We start from the raw sequence: 18,000 nt of genomic DNA, 5'->3' as shown, positions 1-18,000 counted from the left end.
CAAGCCAAGTAGTGCTGGCGCAGATGATTCAAAGCAGAACACTTAGAAAATGATATAAAAAAAAAAAAACTTATTTACAACTTCCTTTTAGAATATTTTCACTCAAAAAAATAATAAAAAAAGGCTCAGGAAGGGCCAGGAAGCCTAAAGTAAAACTTGATTAAAATAAAAAACAATTAATTACTGTAAGTGTATAAAGATAACAGATATGATGAGAAGGGTGGCAAATTATCAAGGTACCTTTATAGATCTGGGGCCAATCATCCTCTGGGCACCTTTTTTTGTTGGCAGGTTTGACTTTCCCAACAGTTTGCATTGTTCCCAGGAGCATAGGGGTGGGAGATTGATGTATATGCAATCCATAAATAGGAACATTCAGGTGATGGGAGATTTCAAGGTTTGCGCCTGACATTAAAGCAGTATTAAACCAATCCTTTGATGTGATGGCTGCATTAGTTTTCTTTTGTAGGCTTTTTTCCCCTTTTTTCTCATCTGATGATCCAGCCAGTAAGTCTGTTTTTCTACAGAACAAGCTCTCCTGCACATGTAGCAGTTAGAGCGTAGAGACAAACCATTTACCCACCAACAGGGGTGCTTACAATGATCCCCTTTTATTAATTCACGTAAAACCTTTATCCCAAAGAAAAAAACATTTTGCTGTAAAGTGGTTGTAAAGCCTCAAGGTTTTTCACCTTAAAGCGGAGGTTCACCCTAAAAAAACATCTATGTACCATTACATGCAGCATACTTGCGTCAGCTACAGTATGCTTGTTTTTATTTTTTCGCTGTACTTACCGTTTAATCGTTCATTTTCTTTTCTTCCTCCCGCGGGGAATAGGCGTTCCTATGAAGAGGCGTAGATGATTGACGTGCGGCTAAGATGCGTCACGCGTTCCGAAAATAGCAGGACTAGGACTCGGCTCTTCACGGCGCTATACAAAGCCTGCGCACAGACTAGGAGCTGACTGTGCAGGCGCCGTATATAGCCGAGTCTAGTTAGGCTTTTTTCGGAACGCGTGACGTGCCATAGCCGCACGTCAATCATCTACGCCTCTTCATAGGAACGCCTATTCCCCACGGGAGTTTGAAAAGAAAATTAACGATTAAACGGTAAGTACAGCGGAAAAAAAACAAAAAAAAACAGCATACTGTAGCTGACGCAAGTATGCTGGATTGGATGGTATATAATTGTTTTAGGGTGAACCTCCGCTTTAATGCGTTTTATGTTTTTGGGTGAAAAACCTTCTGTACTGCAGCTCCCCAGAACCCCCCTTTTTTTTTACCTGAGCCCGATCCAGCGATGTGCATGAGCAGAGCAGCTCCAGTGGCGGTCTCTCTCCTCATTAGACAGATTGATAGCAGATTGGCTCCCGCTGCCATCAATCAAATCCTGTGACATGGGAGTGGGGGTGGGGCCGAGTCCCGCTGTCTGTTTCAATGGATACAGTAGTAGGTCTCCGGAACGAGCTTGCAAGGGTGCCCCCAGGGAAAGTGGTTTTCCGCGGGGGCACCCAATGAAGGGAAGGGGTCTGTAACGCCGGCAGGGCACCCCAAAAGAGAAGGATTAGGGCAGCTCTGTGCAAAACGATTGCACGGAGCAGGTAAGTATAGGTATCTTTATAAAAAAAAACACAAGGATTTAATGTGCGAGTTGGAATCTGGCTTCAATTTGTGTAGTACATCCAACATTCTCCTCCCCCAAAACTGGCAATGCTGCTGTCTGCTGTGCCCCCTTGTGCTCCTTTATCCAGAGTGGGGACACTCGAATACAGGTGGTGTGTTATTGTCCAGATCCCAAGGTCAAAACAGCCAAAAAAAAGAAAACCAATGCAGCAATCACATCAAACAACTGGAAAGCTGCAATATAATACATTTTTGATTCTGATTTTAATACCGCTTTAAAGTATGTACAGCCGAAACTTTTTTCTTAGTTATAATAGAATGGTAAAAGAAATCCCATCGCCAGACCATTTATATAAAGATGAATTATAATTCTGCATATTTTTGGAAGGTTACATTGGTCCAACTTCAACCAAACGTAAGTATGCATGTGCCATCCCTGGAAGATCCATGTGGAATCTGGAAATCACTATAGTAGGCACCGCTGTTCCAGTAATTTCCAGTTCCCATCCCAAGTGGCCGCCCTTCTGCTTAGCTCAGTACAGGAATCATTCAGAGAACCCTTTGCATTCTCTCAATGAATGCAAGGCATTCTCTGATTGGACAAAGTGGAGATCTCGACATCACCACCCCACCTCATCCAATCATAGAATGTTTTGCATTCAAAATGCAAAGCGTTCTTCGAAGGGCACCCATGCTGAGCAAGTAACCTCCACTGAGTGTCCACTGAGCAGCAGGACAGTTGCTCGGCACAGGACTCAGAAGCTAGCAGTGACCACTGCAGCGATTTCCAGCTTCCTCAGGGATCTTCCACGTATGACATGTGCAGACTTCATTTTGGGCAAACTATACCAATGTAACTATGCAAATATATGCATACCTGGAATTAAGCTTTAAACAAAAACCTTCCCATAAATTTAGATCTGCAGTCAATGTCCATCCGGATCCAATTTTTTTTTCTTTGCATTCAATGTAGTGTATAAATGCTATTCACCTGAAAAATCCGCACTGGTGAAAACATTCAAAAACCCAGAGACTGTTGCTGGGTGCCGCCATCTTAGATGTAAGGTCAGCAGGTCCAGAAGACTCAGCGCTGTCACTCAGTTGACACTCTATAGCAGGGGTCTCCAAACATTCTAAACAATGGGCCAGTTTGCGGTCCTTGGACTTTAGAGGGGCCGAACTGCGGCCATTGAGAGTAAAAAAGGTCCCAACGTCAGCAGGGAAAAAATAATGCCACACCATTTGTTTTAGTGGAAGTATTTGTGCCCCATAGCTGGTGTCATTGGGGAGAAATAGTGCCCCATCACTGGCATCATTGGGAGGAATTGTGTCCCTTCATTGTGTCAGTGGGAGGAATTGTGCCCTATAGCTGGTGTCATTGGGGAGGAATAGTGCCCCATCACTGGCATCATTGAGAGGAATTGTGTCCCTTCATTGTGTCAGTGGGAGGAATTGTGCCCTATAGCTGGTGTCATTGGGGAGGAATAGTGCCTCATCGTTGGCATCATTGGAAGGATGGCACCTGGCTCAGTGGCAACATTTGATAGATCTTTGGCGTGTTTATCACACATGACTGCCCTATGTGCAATGCACTGAAACACTTCCAAAAACTTCTGCAGGAACGCCTAGTGTGAATGGGGCCTATGGCTAGACTCACACTTGTGCATTGTGGCAATTCACAAAAAAAGGTGAATTGGCCTCTAAAAAGGTTTTAAAAACCTTGGCCCTGATTCAAAGAGCAATTGCGCCTGCGTAACCATAGTAGTTCCGGTAGTGGTCAGCGTATAGTATGCAAATTGCATACTAACGCCGATTCACTACCCTACGCGAGCCCTGCGTACGCAGTTTACGTCGTTTGCGTACGTCGGTTTTTTGCGTAAGACTGCCCCTTCTCTAGCAGGGGCAGCCAATGCTAAAGTATACCCGTCGTTCCCGCGTCGCGAAATTTGAAATTTACGTTGTTTGCGTAAGTGAATCGTGAATGGCGCTGGACGCCATTCACGTTCACTTTGAAGCAAATGACGTCCTTGCGACGTCATTTACCGCAATGCACGTCGGGAAAGTTTCCCGACGGAGCATGCGCACTACGCTCGGCACGGGAACGCGCCTAATTTAAATGATTCCCGCCCCCTACGGGATCATTTAAATTGCGCGCGCTTACGCCGGGCATTTTCCCGGAGCGCCCACGCAATTTACGGAGCTACTGCTCCATGAATCAAGGGTAGCGCAGAAAATTTGCGGGGGCAAAAACGGTGCCCTGCGCCTACGTAAAAACTGCGCAAATGTTACTGAATCTACCCCCTTGTTACTATGTACGATATGTAATTATGTAAGTGTATAGCAGTCATATTCCCTCATTACATAAATATGAACCAGTTCCTGATTTATAGTGCTACACAATGGTTGTGTCCTACTGCTGCTCTTCCCAATGCCACCCATTAGTCAGCAGATTCCTTGAAAACAATGCACTCCATATGTAGTTGGTATATTTTCTCAACAGTTGTAGACAGACAAGGGAGAGAAAGCTTAAGCGATTGAGCATTTCCTTTAGATCTCAATGCCCAACTCACGGGGTGATCAACCTGTGGCCCTACAGTTGTTGCGAAACTACAAGTCCCATGAGGCATTGCTAGGCTGAAAGTTACTAGCATGATTCCCACAGGAATGATGGGACTTGTAGTTCTGCAGCAGCTGGAGGGTTACAGGTGAAGCCACCATTCATAATGGACCTATGGTGGACACTTTGGCAGTGGGAGCTGAAGGGCAACATAAAACTAAAAGGACACAGAGCAAAATATCAAAATGGTGGATCAAATGGAGAAAAAAATACTAAATCTGCTTTAAACCAGGCCTCATCATCCAAACCATTTGAGAATTTTGATTTAGCGAGTAATCATGAATATTATTTTATTACATACCCTCATCATGATCTCCCTTTCAACTATGGCATCCTCTGCAGAAAACATCTCCGAGACTGGCCGCTCTTTCACCGGCTCTTTCTTGACCCTCTCCTTTACACTGCTGAGATCAGGCTCTGAAAGTGATGGCCCCAGAGAGGTCCCATTGATTGGCCCCGGCTCATTTCTGGACATACACACAGTCTGTGATTGCCGGGGGCTCATGGCCCTGGCCCGTGCTATGGCAGCTGATATAGTAGAGTGATCATTCCTCAGTGCTCCATTGCTGACACTTTTTCTTGGACCTGGATATTCAGGCGGTGGCTTATTTGGTATTCGAGCCAGGGCAGCCTGGAGCTGGGCACTGTATGAAATGAAGGAAGTGTGAGGCACAGATTTGTGTAGATCATCTTCCTCTTCACTGTCGCTGCTGTGGATCAACATGGTGGCATCCGAGATGTTCTTTTTGTGGTGGTACACTGGCATCTGCTGTACTTCCTGAGCCTTTTGCACGGGTTCCTCTGTGTGCAACTCTCTTAAGGTATTCCTACGTGGCAATGGCGCATTCAATGACTTTAAAGCCATCGCTTCCATCCCTCTCACCATGTGGCTCATAACTTCAAAACTGTGACGTTTGTTTATGACCGGATGGTGTTTATGAGGTTTTAAGGGCTCGCTGACTTCTTGAAGAGATTGGCGGACCACTGGAGAACTGTCTTCTTGGAAAGTTTTAACAGACTGCTGGACTTTTCTGGCCACCAGGTCTGGGCTACTGGCACTAACGCGCTTGTGGCGGTGACTTGCCAAGTCAGGAGTACTGCTAGCTGGTCTAGGTGGTGGGTAGGGAGGAGGAGGTCGAGACAAAAAGTTTCTAAACAAGTGGGCTGCACTGAAAGTTTGAGGCGGTACATTGGCAAGTTCAGGAGTGCTGACGGTATGAGAAATCGATTTGGATTTAGCAGGATTTGAAGCAGTTTGGTTCACTGGCATTTGTTCAGGTGGGTTTATGGGCTTGTTTCCAAAATGAGACTGATGTCCATAAGAGGCCATGTAATGAGGTCTTTCATGAATCTCAGGCTGGCTATAAACCAAATTCTCCCGGTGCCTATAAGCATGCGTATTTCCAATATTAAGGTTTCGTAGGGACTGACTCTGGCTATCGGGTGGATGAACACCCCGGTTCATTTGCCTCATTACAGTTTCATAGTCCGGCGTTTGCCGATAAGAAGGCAAGATAATGGCACTGTGTCTGCACTTAGGGATGTAGTCAGACCTCATGATGTCATTTCCGGTGATGCTAAGGTTAGAAGACATAGGGGAGGCCTGGATGAAGGTCTGTGAATGGTTCAGAGAGTTCATGCTATGGGCACTGGAAACACTACCGTTTGGCACAGTACCATTCATAAAATTGAGTTCCATGTATCTATCCAGACTGTTCTGAGACCTGACATTATAGGTTTCCTCGTTCATGTGGAATATGCTGTCTGCAAGGAGAAAAATAATATGTCAGCATGAGGTACGGCAAAAGGATATCAGGATATAGCAAGTGGAGACTTCGCAAATCAGTGGAGGTAATGCAAAGGAACGAAAGGTAAAGGACAATATAATAACACAAGGGAAGTTGGGGGACACCTGACCATCACAACTATGGCCCGGATTCACATACATCGGCGCATATTTATGCCGCCGTAGCGTATCTCAGATACACTACGCCGACGCAGCGCAGAGAGGCAAGCACTGGATTCACAAAGCCAGTGCTTCCAAATCTGCACTGGGTTTCCTAGGCGTAAGCCGGCGTATGTGGAAGTGGGCGTGAGCCATGCAAATGATGGCCTGAGTCTCAGATAGATACATATATTGAACGGCGCATGCGCCGTCCCGTGGACGCATCCCAGTGCACATGCTCAGAATCACGTCGGAACATCTGCCTAAGATACGACGGATCACTGCCTACGGCGTGAACGTAACCTACGCCCAGCCATATTCACGTCCAACGTAAACAACGTAAAATATGACGGCTTGTGTTCCCTGGTCAATACCTTTGCATGGGTTGCACCTCATATATGGGGAATAACTTTACGCCGGACGTACGACTTACGCGCACAAGTCGTAGCCTGCGTCGGACAGACGTACGTTCGCGAATCGGCGTATCTCCCTCATTTGCATATGTGAATAGAAAATCAATGGGAGCGGCAAATGCGCCCAGCTTAAATATGCGCCCACGATACGCCGGCAAGTTACGTCGGTCGGATGAAGCCTATTTTCTGGCGTATCTTAGTTTGTGGGCACGGCGCACAGATACGACGGCGCATATTTGCACTTACGCGGCGTATCTCGAGATACGTTGGCGTAAGTGCTTTGTGACTCCGGGCCTACGTGGGCATGTGTGACATCCCATTATAAAATCATGGGCATGATTACCACTTTCAGACCAGGCCTTTTCTGGCACTTTTTATATACATGTAACAATCAGTATTTTTTTATTGAAAATTACTTAGAACCCCCAAACATTACCGTATGTATCGGCGTATACCGCGCACTATTTTGCGCTGAAAATCAGGGCAAAATCGTGGGTGCGCGATATACGCCGATACCCGCTTTCCCGCCACGAGTTTGAATACTGCGCTGACATATACCGAGCGCAGTACACTCGTGTATCTTCGGGCAGTCTCGACGCCTCTCACGCTGACGTCCTGAGCGTACAGGACGTCAGCGCGAGAGTTACCGAGCCTGCCCGACGATACACGAGTGTACTGCGCTCGGTAAATGTCGGCGCAGTATTCAAACTCAGCACGGGAAACGAGCGGGGAGGACGCAAGGACGCCGGACCCGACGAAGAGGACACCCGAAGCCGCAGAAGGACGCCGGACCCGACGAAGAGGACACCCGAAGCCGCAGACGGACGCCGGACCCGACGAGGCCGCCGATGGACGCCGCGCAAGACACCAAAACTGTAAGTACAACAAAAACTTTTTCCACAGGTTTGAGGGCAACTTTAGGGGTGCGCGGTATACGCGGGAGCGCGCAATACCACGATAAATACGGTATATATTTTTTAAAGCAAAAGCCCTAGAGAATAAATGCGCTTGTTCTGCAATATATTCCGTCACCCGGTATTTGAGCAGCAGTTTTTCAAAAGCAAGTTTTTGGGGGAAAAATACACTTTTTTGAATTTTAATGGAAAATTACAATACATAACCCAATTTTTTGTAAAATATAAAAGAAGTTGTTACACAGAGTAAATACATACCAAACATTTTACGCTTTAAAACTGCGCACACCCATGCAATGGTGACAAATGACGTAAATTTTACTATCCATAGGCGACACTTTAAAGAGGAAGGGCTCTTTCACATGGGCGGACCGTATGTCCGCTTTTTCATCTATCCGTGTACGGATGAAAAAGGGACATACATTGGTCCCTATGAGATTGCAGGTGTCAGCGGATGAACATCCGCTGACACCCGATCTCACCCGGTTCCGCAATCCTCAGATTCTGCAGACGGAGGAAAACTCAATTTTTCCATCCGTCTACGGATCGGATGAACACAGACAGACGGTCCGTGTTAATCCGATTCCCCCATAGAGGAGAGCGGAGGAAAGAAAGGGTGGTCCCTGCACAGTGTGCGGGGACCGCCCTGTCAACCGACGGCTAAACGTGAAAAAGCCCGAAGTAAACTTCCTTTACCGACTTTTACCTATAGGTAAGCCTATAATAAGGCTCATCTATCGGTAGTGTAAATATCTCCTAAACATGCGCCGTTTAGGAGACATTTACATTACATGCAGCCAGTGACATCACTTGTGCATGCGCTCTGAAGGAACGGCCACCCATGCTGTGCCTCCAGAATACACTTTAACCACTTCAATACAGGGCACTTTCAACCCCTTCCTGCCCAGGCCAATTTTCAGCTTTCAGCGCTGTTACACTTTGAATGACAATTGCACGGTCATGCCATGCTGTACCCCAACAACATTTTTTGCATTTTCTTCTCACAAATCGAACTTTTCTTATGGCATTTGATCACCACTGGGGTTTTAATTTTTTGCTCAACAAATTAAAAAAAGACCAAAATAAAATAAAATAAAAAATAAATCAAGCGATATTAAAAGTAACATTTTCCGAATGCATCATACCTACCATCAGAAATGAATGTTTCATTCCCCTGAAGGTGTCTTGGAGGTAATATAGTTGCTTGTGGTCTTGACTATGCAATTGAAAAAAATAAACATTAGCAAGAAACAGGAAGATATAAAAAAAAAAAAAATGGGAAGGGACAGAATAAAAGAACACAAATTAGAAAAAGTTACAAATAGAGCACAGGTGTCAAACACAAGGGCCGCGGCGTCGAATCCGGCTATCCAGGGCATTTCATGTGGCCCTTGCACCTCCAGCCCTCCTCTGGTCCTCCTCCAGACCCTTACTTTCTGCTTTTAAGCAATGCATCAATCTTCTTCCCAGCAGCAGCATAAGGAATGGGGGTGCACTGTGATGAGAGAGAGTGGGGGACAACTTCTGATGGTGGGGTGGCTCTTGACATCTAATGTAAGGGGAGGGGGATGCGCTGGACATCTAATCTTACACATACAACCGGCCCTTTTGAGGGCAATCATAATGCTTATATGTCCCACAATGAAATTGAGTTTGACATCCCTGAAATAGAGTAATAAAGTTGCATAAGGATGTATAGGAAATGACTCACCGTGGAAGACCGGCTCCATGTTGGCTGACGCCTGACGGTAGGTGGCGTGATGGGCTGCCTAAAAAAACAAGCTTTGCATTAATTCCATGTGTCAATTACCCCTGCTCTACTCCACCTCTCTTAGACCAGGTGTTAGTGCAGCCAATAAGATACTGGAGCACCGATACCGAACATACGCCCCCTTTGGCGCTTGTTGTGCGTCCCTCAGCCCCCAGTAGTCAGTAGTGGGAGCACGGATTGTAAAAGTGGCTGCGTTGGCAGTGATCTCTAGCAGTCTCAGGTAACACGGCCCCATGTTATGAATGCCTCCTGCCGATCAACACTTTAAATGAAGTACATGAGTGATGTCTTTATTTCCACTTCCTGTATCCAATGGTGTAACAGAATCCTGATTGGTCGAGGGAAGGATAGCACTGTGAGCCAGGTATGGTTATATTACATTGTACAGCGCTGTAATAAAGTGAAAATGCTTGCAGGAGGGGAGACGATAGGGACAACCTTTCAGTGTGCTGCTGCTAATGCAAAGTCCAACCGCAAGGCTGCAGACAAGTGGTAGAAAAAAAAAAAAACTAAAAATGTAATATATTGCAGCTTACCAATCATTAGATGCGGTGGCTGCCATTTATTTCAGCTGGTGATCTGGTCAGTAACACACCTCCAGTATTAGAGTGCCCTCACTCTGGATGAAAGAGCACAGGGGGCATGTTTGGACAGCAGCATTGTCAGTCTTGGAGGAGGGGAGTATTAGACAGTCTAACAGATTTAAATACACTGAACAAATTTAAGCCAAACTCCAGCTAACACTTTGTAGGCAGTTACAGTAAAAAAAAGATTTTTTTCTCCCTTTTTGGCATAAAGGTTTTACATATAAAAAAAAAAAAAAAGCAGATCGTTGAAAGCACCCCTGCCAGTGTTAAATGGTTTGTCTCATCTCTGTAAGGCTAGGTTCACACTACTGCAAATTCAAAATCGCGGTAAAAATCGCCATTGTAACGCGATTTCGCGGCTTTGCCGCGATTTAAGAGACATCTGTGCAGGGTTCAATGTAAATCGCGGCCCGAAATCGCAAAAAGTAGTACAGGAACTACTTTTTGAAATCGGTGCAGCGCCGCAGATGCGGCGTCGCACCGATTAGGACGGTGCCATTGCCGACAATTGCCGGCAAATGCCGCCGATTTGAGATGCGATTTCGACATGTGAAATCGCATCTCAAATCGTACCCAGTGTGAACCTGGGCTAAATGATACATTCTGCTGGAGAGCCGATCTTTTGAAAAATTACAGACGAAAAACCTAAAAAAGGAAAACAAATGCAGCCATCACATCGAAGAATTGGTAAGCTGCAATAGAATACATGTTTGATTTAAGAAAGAAAGCACTCCTGTGGTCACATCCGTATTAGGGGATAATAACTCATGAAACAGAAAAAAAGGGCAAAAAACTGCACTGGGTCAGACTTTAGAGGCACATTGGACGATAATGGATGAAAATTATATTTTATTCATAACAATTCATTGTGCAAACAGCAAAATAATAAAGAATTAAAAACATATGAGACACATAAAACATGAATACATGGTGGAGAAAGTGTGTGTGCAGAGTATGAGCAATGGTGAGCAGTGGGTTTTCTCTGGGGGCATATTGGACTTATTACCAACCATGACTGCTCTGAGGGGCCACTGGACTTGCTGTATTCTCATTGATACCTGATTGCAGGGCGTGCGGTCTCTTACTGCTTAAAGGATGCGGTTATCCCTGCATAATGTATATATGCATCACTGGCACTATGAATTAAATGCAGTCCTATATGGTTGTGTCCATACCAACCCCCCGCCCCTCTTACTTTTCCTTTCTTTGTTGCTCCACCAATAATTTTTTTTCATAAGATTACGGCAATATATAGGTTTGGAGTGACATCTTGAGTCACTTACCATTGGTCATAAATATCTGAATACTATAATCCTTTTATCTGTATGGTGATGTTTGATGTCCAGCGGGGAATTTTTTTTATAAGTTAATAGAACCACGTACTATGTGCACTTGGTACCCCTGGGGGACTCAGCAAAGATTTGCAACATGTAATAATACTTCTTTAACAGCTACTCAAAAAAGACAGTCACTTACTCTGTGCAAATTTTGTTCTCTTTGTAGAATTTCATCCGAGTGGCAAACAGCCGTGATATGTATTTGCTGTTTTCAATGTCGTCCTGTTGAAAAACATGGAAAGGAAATGTCACTGTCTGCAGCGCCAGTGCATTTGGGAAACAGACGGAGACAATGTGCCAGGCTATCGCATTACTTTCAGCTCAAGAAAATAAACAACGGCAAACAAAAAAAGCCATCAATAGGACAACAATACCCATCAAAAAAAAACCTGTCAGGATCAATAGGACAACAATACCCATCAAAAAAACACCTGTCAGGACTCCTCTGAACAAACCCAACCTCATTTTGTTTTCTAAGTACTGGATGAGGATACACCCCCGCCCAAAATTAGGTGTTTAGGGAAAGGTACAGTTTAAGCAGACCATAGACGAACGAAAATTAAAATTCTTGTTGATCATTAGATCGTTAGTTTTTTGCATCATTAGTGTGCCAGCTGCGACACGCTAATTTCATGCTACAAACAAAATGTCATTACATTATTTCAGATGCTTCAAACATTAAAAAGGCCCAAACTATCGCATCCGTTAAACCAAATTAAACAAATAAATTATTGTTTCCTTAAAGGGGTTGTATGGGTTCGTTTTTTTTTTTTGTTTAAAGCGGTTGTAAACCGCATAAACTTTTTTTTTTTTTTTAAAACCTGCAAAGGCAAAAGGCATAATCGGCTAGTATGCACCGCATACTAGCCGATTATGAAATACTTACCTCGGAACGAGGTGAACACCACTTACCTGGTCCACGCCGAGCAGGATGTCATCTTGCTCCGGCGTGTCTTCCGGGTATCGCCGCTCCAGCGCTGTGATTGGCTGGAGCGGCGATGACGTCACTCCCGCGCGTGTGATTTAAAATCGGCAGGGTCCGGCGGATGCCGGTCCTATCGCCGTGGATTTCCCCCTGCGCACGCGCCGCCCGCATTGCGAGGGGAAGATCTCCTAAACCGTGCAGGTTTAGGAGATATTCTTTATACCTACAGGTAAGCCTTATTATAGGCTTACCTGTAGGTAAAAGTCAAAATAGTGGGTTTACAACCACTTTAAAAAACAAACCTGTCATACTTCCCACCACTGTGCAGTTAGTTTTGCACAGAGTGGCCCTCGATCCTCATGTTCTGGGGTCCCTCTGTGGCAGTCTCAGCTCCTCCCCGCTTCTGGTAACCCCTCTCCCAAGGGGGGTCACCTTGTGGGCGCTCTCCCGAGTCCTGAATTTGGCATCCATAGCCGCCAACTACAGGACTCGGCCCCGGCCCTTGTGTCATTGGACTTGATAGACAGAAGTGCAAGCCAATGGCTGCGCTGCTTTCAATCTATCTAATGATGAGCCGAGAACAGCCAAGACCGGGCCGAGATCAATCGCGTTCTCAACGCGGGACTTTTGCTCAGGTAAGTAAACCAGGGGGGCTGGAAAACATCACATGTTTTTTCACCTTAATGCATAGGATGCATAAAGGTGAAAAAACATGAACCTTTACAACCCTTTTAAAATATATTTTGAATTTGTTGAATTTCGTTTCTATAGTGATATGGCGATCCGGATACATCCGAATCTACGCAAAATTTATTTTGTCCAGATTTTGGTTCGTAACAAAACAAATCGCACAAGTCTACCATGGATCCCTTTAATCCCAGACCTAGAAAAATGGTGTGTGGGATGACGTATTCTATTAGAGACTGTGGCCCGGATTCAGAAAGGAGATACGACGGCGTATCTCCGGATACGCCGTCGTATCTCCGGATACGCCGTCGTAACTCTGAGTTACGTTGTCGTATCTATGCGACTCATAGCATCAGTTACGCATAGATTTCCCCAAGATCCGACCGGCGTAAGTGTCTTACCCTGTCGTATCTTAGGCTGCATATTTACGCTGGCCGCTAGGTGGCGCTCCCGTATATTTCCGTAATGAATATGCAAATTAGGTAGTTACGCCGATTCAGAAACGTACGTCCGCCCGGCGCATTTTTTACGTTGTTTACGTTAGGCTTTTTCCGGCGTAAAGTTACCCCTGCTATATGAGGCGTATCCTATGTTAAGTATGGACGTCGTTCCCGCGTCGAATTTTGAAAATGTTACGTCGTTTGCGTAAGTCGTTCGCGAATAGGGCTGTACGTAAGTTACGATCACGTCTAAAGCATTGACGATTGGCGGCGTAATTTCGAGCATGCGTACTGGGATTCTTTCAGGAACGGCGCATCCGCCGTTCGTAAAAAACATCAAATACGTGGGGTCACACTAAATTTGAATAAAACACGCCCACATCATCCACATTTGAATTAGGCGGGCTTACGCCGGACCACATACGTTACGCCGCTGTAACATAGGGCGCAAGTTCTTTCTGAATACGGAACTTGCGCCCTAATTTACGGCGGCGTAACGGATCTGAGATACGTTACGCCCCGCGGAGAGATACACCAATGTATCTGAATCCGGCCCTGTGCCATCATTTGTACCACATGCCAGTCCTCTGTATCCCATCTGTACTTTACATTGCTCTATAAACTCTTATTACCAAAACTCAGTGCATGGGAAATTACAAGAACAGGGATTTTTGGTGGGATCAACCAGTAAATATTATAAGCCTGAAATAAGAAAACGAATGCAGCCACCACAATCAAGGACTGGCAACTTGCAATATATACATTTCTTGGATTTGGATAGACTTTACGATCACACAAAACCTGTTAAAGAGAATTACATTCCAGATTTCTGTTTCATTGAACCCTCAAGACAGGAAGGCACGTTATCAAGGATACATACTTCAATTCAGGAGAAAAAAAAAAAAAGGGAAATCTGACAACAAAAAGGCGAATGTGGGAAGAGGCGATTGCGCACGTACCGTGTGAAAAAGGACACTCTCTTCCTTTCTGTTCAGCTCCAGGACAATTGCAGACTTGTTGTGTGTGATATTCCCAATGTCATTCCACCTGCAGACAAGATTTCAGGTTAGCGCTGCCAAGACACACATTCCGACATTCCAGAGTCACGCCAGCGATATCTCTACCCCACCAGCCTCCAGCTTGGCAACGCTCGCGCCTCTGATTGCCGTTAGGAGCCTTTCAAGAACTATTCATCTCGCTGGAGTTTGAAACCTATCTCAGATGGACCAGGTCACAACATATAAATGTTCTATTCATCCACTTGCTAGAGGGGAGATTAAACCAAAATATCCGTGTTTTGGTCACAGCATAACAGGACCAGCTGGGGGGGGGGGGGGGGGGGGACTTACTGCAGCATAAAAGGGGGTAGCTGTAGTTTGTCTTTATACAGGTAAAAACATACCTACATCATAAAGCTGGGCTCCAAGTCGCTCCAGGCTCTAGATCATCTACAAGGCAACCTAGGCAGGAGCCTAGGGCAGGGGAAGGCAGAATTCGCCCATCCAGCTGTTGTGGAACTACAAAGAGCCAGGATGCATTACAAGGTTCTGACAGACACAAGCATGACTCCAAGAGGCCGAGGCATGACGGGACTTGGGTGCTTATAATAAAAGCATATTTTCAGTTTTAGCAATCAGTTCTAAAAATTACATCATGACAGCAGGGTTAGGCAATCTTTCAGAGGTTGAGATCTACCTGAATAAAATGGAGAAAATCAAAGATCCGGATGGGGGGGGGGGGGTGCGAAGTGGCTCCGGCGGGAGCAAAATTTATTTCTTGTACTTATTGAGCAGATATACCAAAACTCTTTCAATGGTATATAGACCGCTTGGACCACTCTACATTCACTTGGACCAGGGATCCTCAAACTACGGCCATCCAGCTGTTGTAGAACTACACATCCCATGAGGCATTGTAACACACTGACATTCACAGACATGATGGGAATTGTAGTTCCTGAATAACTGGAGGGCCGTAGTTTGAAGACCCATGACTTGGACATGTCGTTAAGCAGTCATAGGATTCAGCTAAGGCCCATTTCACGCTACCGCAACTTCAAAGTGGCTCAATTTTACAGCGCTTTCAGGAAATGCCTGTGTAAACTTGGTCTATGGACCTCAATTTGCATCAAAATCAGACCAAAGTAGTACAGGTACTACTTTGAAGTTGGTGCGACTTCAAGTCGCAAAGATATGAATTGTACTCATTGGAAATCAAGGGGCACGACTTGTCATGTGACTTTGCAGTCCCAAGCCACAGGACAAGTCACAAAAGTATGATATGAAGTTATGTATGGAATTACTTTCTCCTGGGATCTTCAACTGAGCGGAGTTCAGGAAGAATGGAGGTAAAGGGGCTTCCTTGGGTGAGACCACAATGGCTTCCATCATGACTCGGACTACATTCGGTGTGGGCGGGTTCATTTTTGGATTCTAAAAACGAACAGAACACAAACCCCATTATCCCCCTGAAGAAGCCCATCGGGGTGAAACATATTGGGGTTTTGCTTTGTAAATCATTTATCAACACATAAAGTGGTAAAAGCCCTTGATAAGCATCATTTTGAAAGTACGTGATGCCAATATAATCATTTAGGAATATGATGGTTGGGGATGTTGTTCTGTAACACCCTTAAAGGGGTTGTAAAGGTACAATTGTGTTTCCTAAATAGCTTTACCTTAGTGCAGTCCTCCTTCACTTACCTCATTCTTCCATTTTGCTTTTAAAATGTCCTTATTTCTTCTGAGAAATCCTCACTTCCTGTTCTTCTGTCTGTAACTCCACACAGTAATGCAAGGCTTTCTCCCTGGTGTGGAGTGTCATGCTTGCCCCCTCCCTTGGACTACGGGAGAGTCAGGACGCTCTCTACATTGCAGATAGAGAAAGGAGCTGTGTGTTAGTGGGCGTCCTGACTCTCCTGTAGTCCAAGGGAGGGGGCAAGCACGACACTCCACACCAGGGAAAAAGCCTTGCATTACTGTGTGGAGTTACAGACAGAAGAACAGGAAGTGAGGATTTCTCAGAAGAAATAAGGACATTTAAAAGCAAAATCGAAAGATGAGGTAAGTGAAGGAGGACTGCACTGAAGTAAAGGAAGCTATTTAGGGGATTTTTTTTTACCTTTACAACCCCTTTAAGTCTTTATGTCAAGCTCTTCACATTATTGGAACTTTATAACTACTGTACCCCTAAACCACAAGATAGTTTGATTCACACCGCATGTGTTACCACCATCTATAAGCTCTACTCTCTAAGTCAGGGGTGTCAAACTCAATTTCATCGTGGGCTGCATCAGCATTAGGATTTCCCTCAAAAGGGCCGGTTGTATCTGTAAGATTAGATGTCCAGCGCATCCCCTCCCCTTATATTAGATGTCAAGGAGCCACCCCACCATCAGAAGTTGAGTCCTCCTCTCTCCCTTACATCACAGTGCACCCCCCTTTCCTTATGCTTCTGCTGGGAAGAAGCTGGATGCATTGCTTGAAAGCAGAAAGTAATAGTTACATAGTTACATAGTTAGTCAGGTTGAAAAAGGACACAAGTCCATCCAGACTTGGTCAATGGTCTTGAGGAGGACCAGAGGAGGGTTGGAGCTCTCTTGCAGCTGCAGAAGAGGTGCGAGGGCCACATGAAATAGCCTGGAGGGCCGCATTTCGGCCTGCGGGCCTTGTGTTTGACACCTGTGCTCTAAGTGATGCTTAGGCCATGTTTCTTTGCTACCAAGATTAGGAGGTCCAGAGGAAGCAGATAAATGTAAAACATGTCAACCTCTTGGATCAATTGGATTTATTGATATGGCCAGAATCACATATAAAAATGTATCTTGATGTTTTTAATCAAATCATTTAATCTTTTGTAATAAAAAAACAAAAAAAAAAAAAAAAAGAAGAAGTGTTTTTGTTTTATAAATCTTGTATGGCCATTCCCCTCTGGTACCAGTAAAGTCCAGTATTGATAAACCCGGCAGATACACTGCAATGGGTGCAATGCTTTTCAGGCTCCAAGTAAAAAAAAAATTAATAAAAAATGCTAATTATTTTTACCTGCAAAGGCGAACCTATCCTTTAAATCCTGTTTCTTAAGTTAGGTGTTTTTTTTCCCACCAATGAATGATCAATGGTAAATGTAGCAGGCCAAAAGGGAGCAAATACGAGAAGTGGATCATTAGGCTTTACACTTCTACTGAAGTTTCAATTTGACAGCAAATATCTGACCTGATGAAACCTGGGAGCTGCAGTAGGGGGAGCCCTCTACTTTATTACCAATCACGGCTTGTCCTGGAAAGTCACGCCAAGATCCCGGAATACATGTGCTGCCTATTAGTGCTTGTCTATGTTATATTGTTCCCTAGATTTTCATAAAAAAATATATATATATATTTTAGAAAGCTCTCACTTACCTGTAAGAGGCTGAGGATCTCCCATGACTGTCGCCAACAAAAATACCCATGAAAAAGATATAGAGGGTGACATCATTGCTGTGACTGTCCTATAAACAAACACAATGCATTAAGCAAAAAACTGCGAATTCCACCAAAATCCCCCAATAGTCAACACAGTCTCAGCTAACCACTAGCACTGTGTTAGTGTTGGTATGCAGGCACCACACCGGCTTCCCCATTGTACTGGTCTGTTGCAGCTGGGAGGTCTCACTATACAGTAGGTGAACCCGATTTTGTGTCAATCTCGCTCTCTTTCTCGGCGAGATTGAGCACCTACGAGCCCCATCGCGGGAGCCAGCG

General features: G+C 44.9%; 1 protein-coding gene across 1 annotated transcript in view; it reads right to left on the bottom strand.

The window, feature by feature from the left end:
* PTPN14 (protein tyrosine phosphatase non-receptor type 14) overlaps positions 1-18,000 on the bottom strand; it is a 151,469-nt gene that overhangs the window by 16,075 nt on the left and 117,394 nt on the right. Inside the window, exons 8-13 of the mRNA XM_040351453.1 lie at positions 17,659-17,747; positions 14,219-14,306; positions 11,347-11,429; positions 9,224-9,281; positions 8,662-8,728; positions 4,542-6,004 (exon numbers count right to left, since the gene is read on the bottom strand). Of these exons, the coding sequence (XP_040207387.1) occupies positions 4,542-6,004; positions 8,662-8,728; positions 9,224-9,281; positions 11,347-11,429; positions 14,219-14,306; positions 17,659-17,747 (1,848 nt within the window). The remainder of the gene's footprint in view (positions 1-4,541; positions 6,005-8,661; positions 8,729-9,223; positions 9,282-11,346; positions 11,430-14,218; positions 14,307-17,658; positions 17,748-18,000) is intronic.

Source organism: Rana temporaria, chromosome 4, assembly GCF_905171775.1.
Source record: "Rana temporaria chromosome 4, aRanTem1.1, whole genome shotgun sequence".
In the NCBI taxonomy this organism is placed as follows: domain Eukaryota; kingdom Metazoa; phylum Chordata; class Amphibia; order Anura; family Ranidae; genus Rana; species Rana temporaria.
This window is presented reverse-complemented; position numbering and strand designations above follow the sequence as displayed.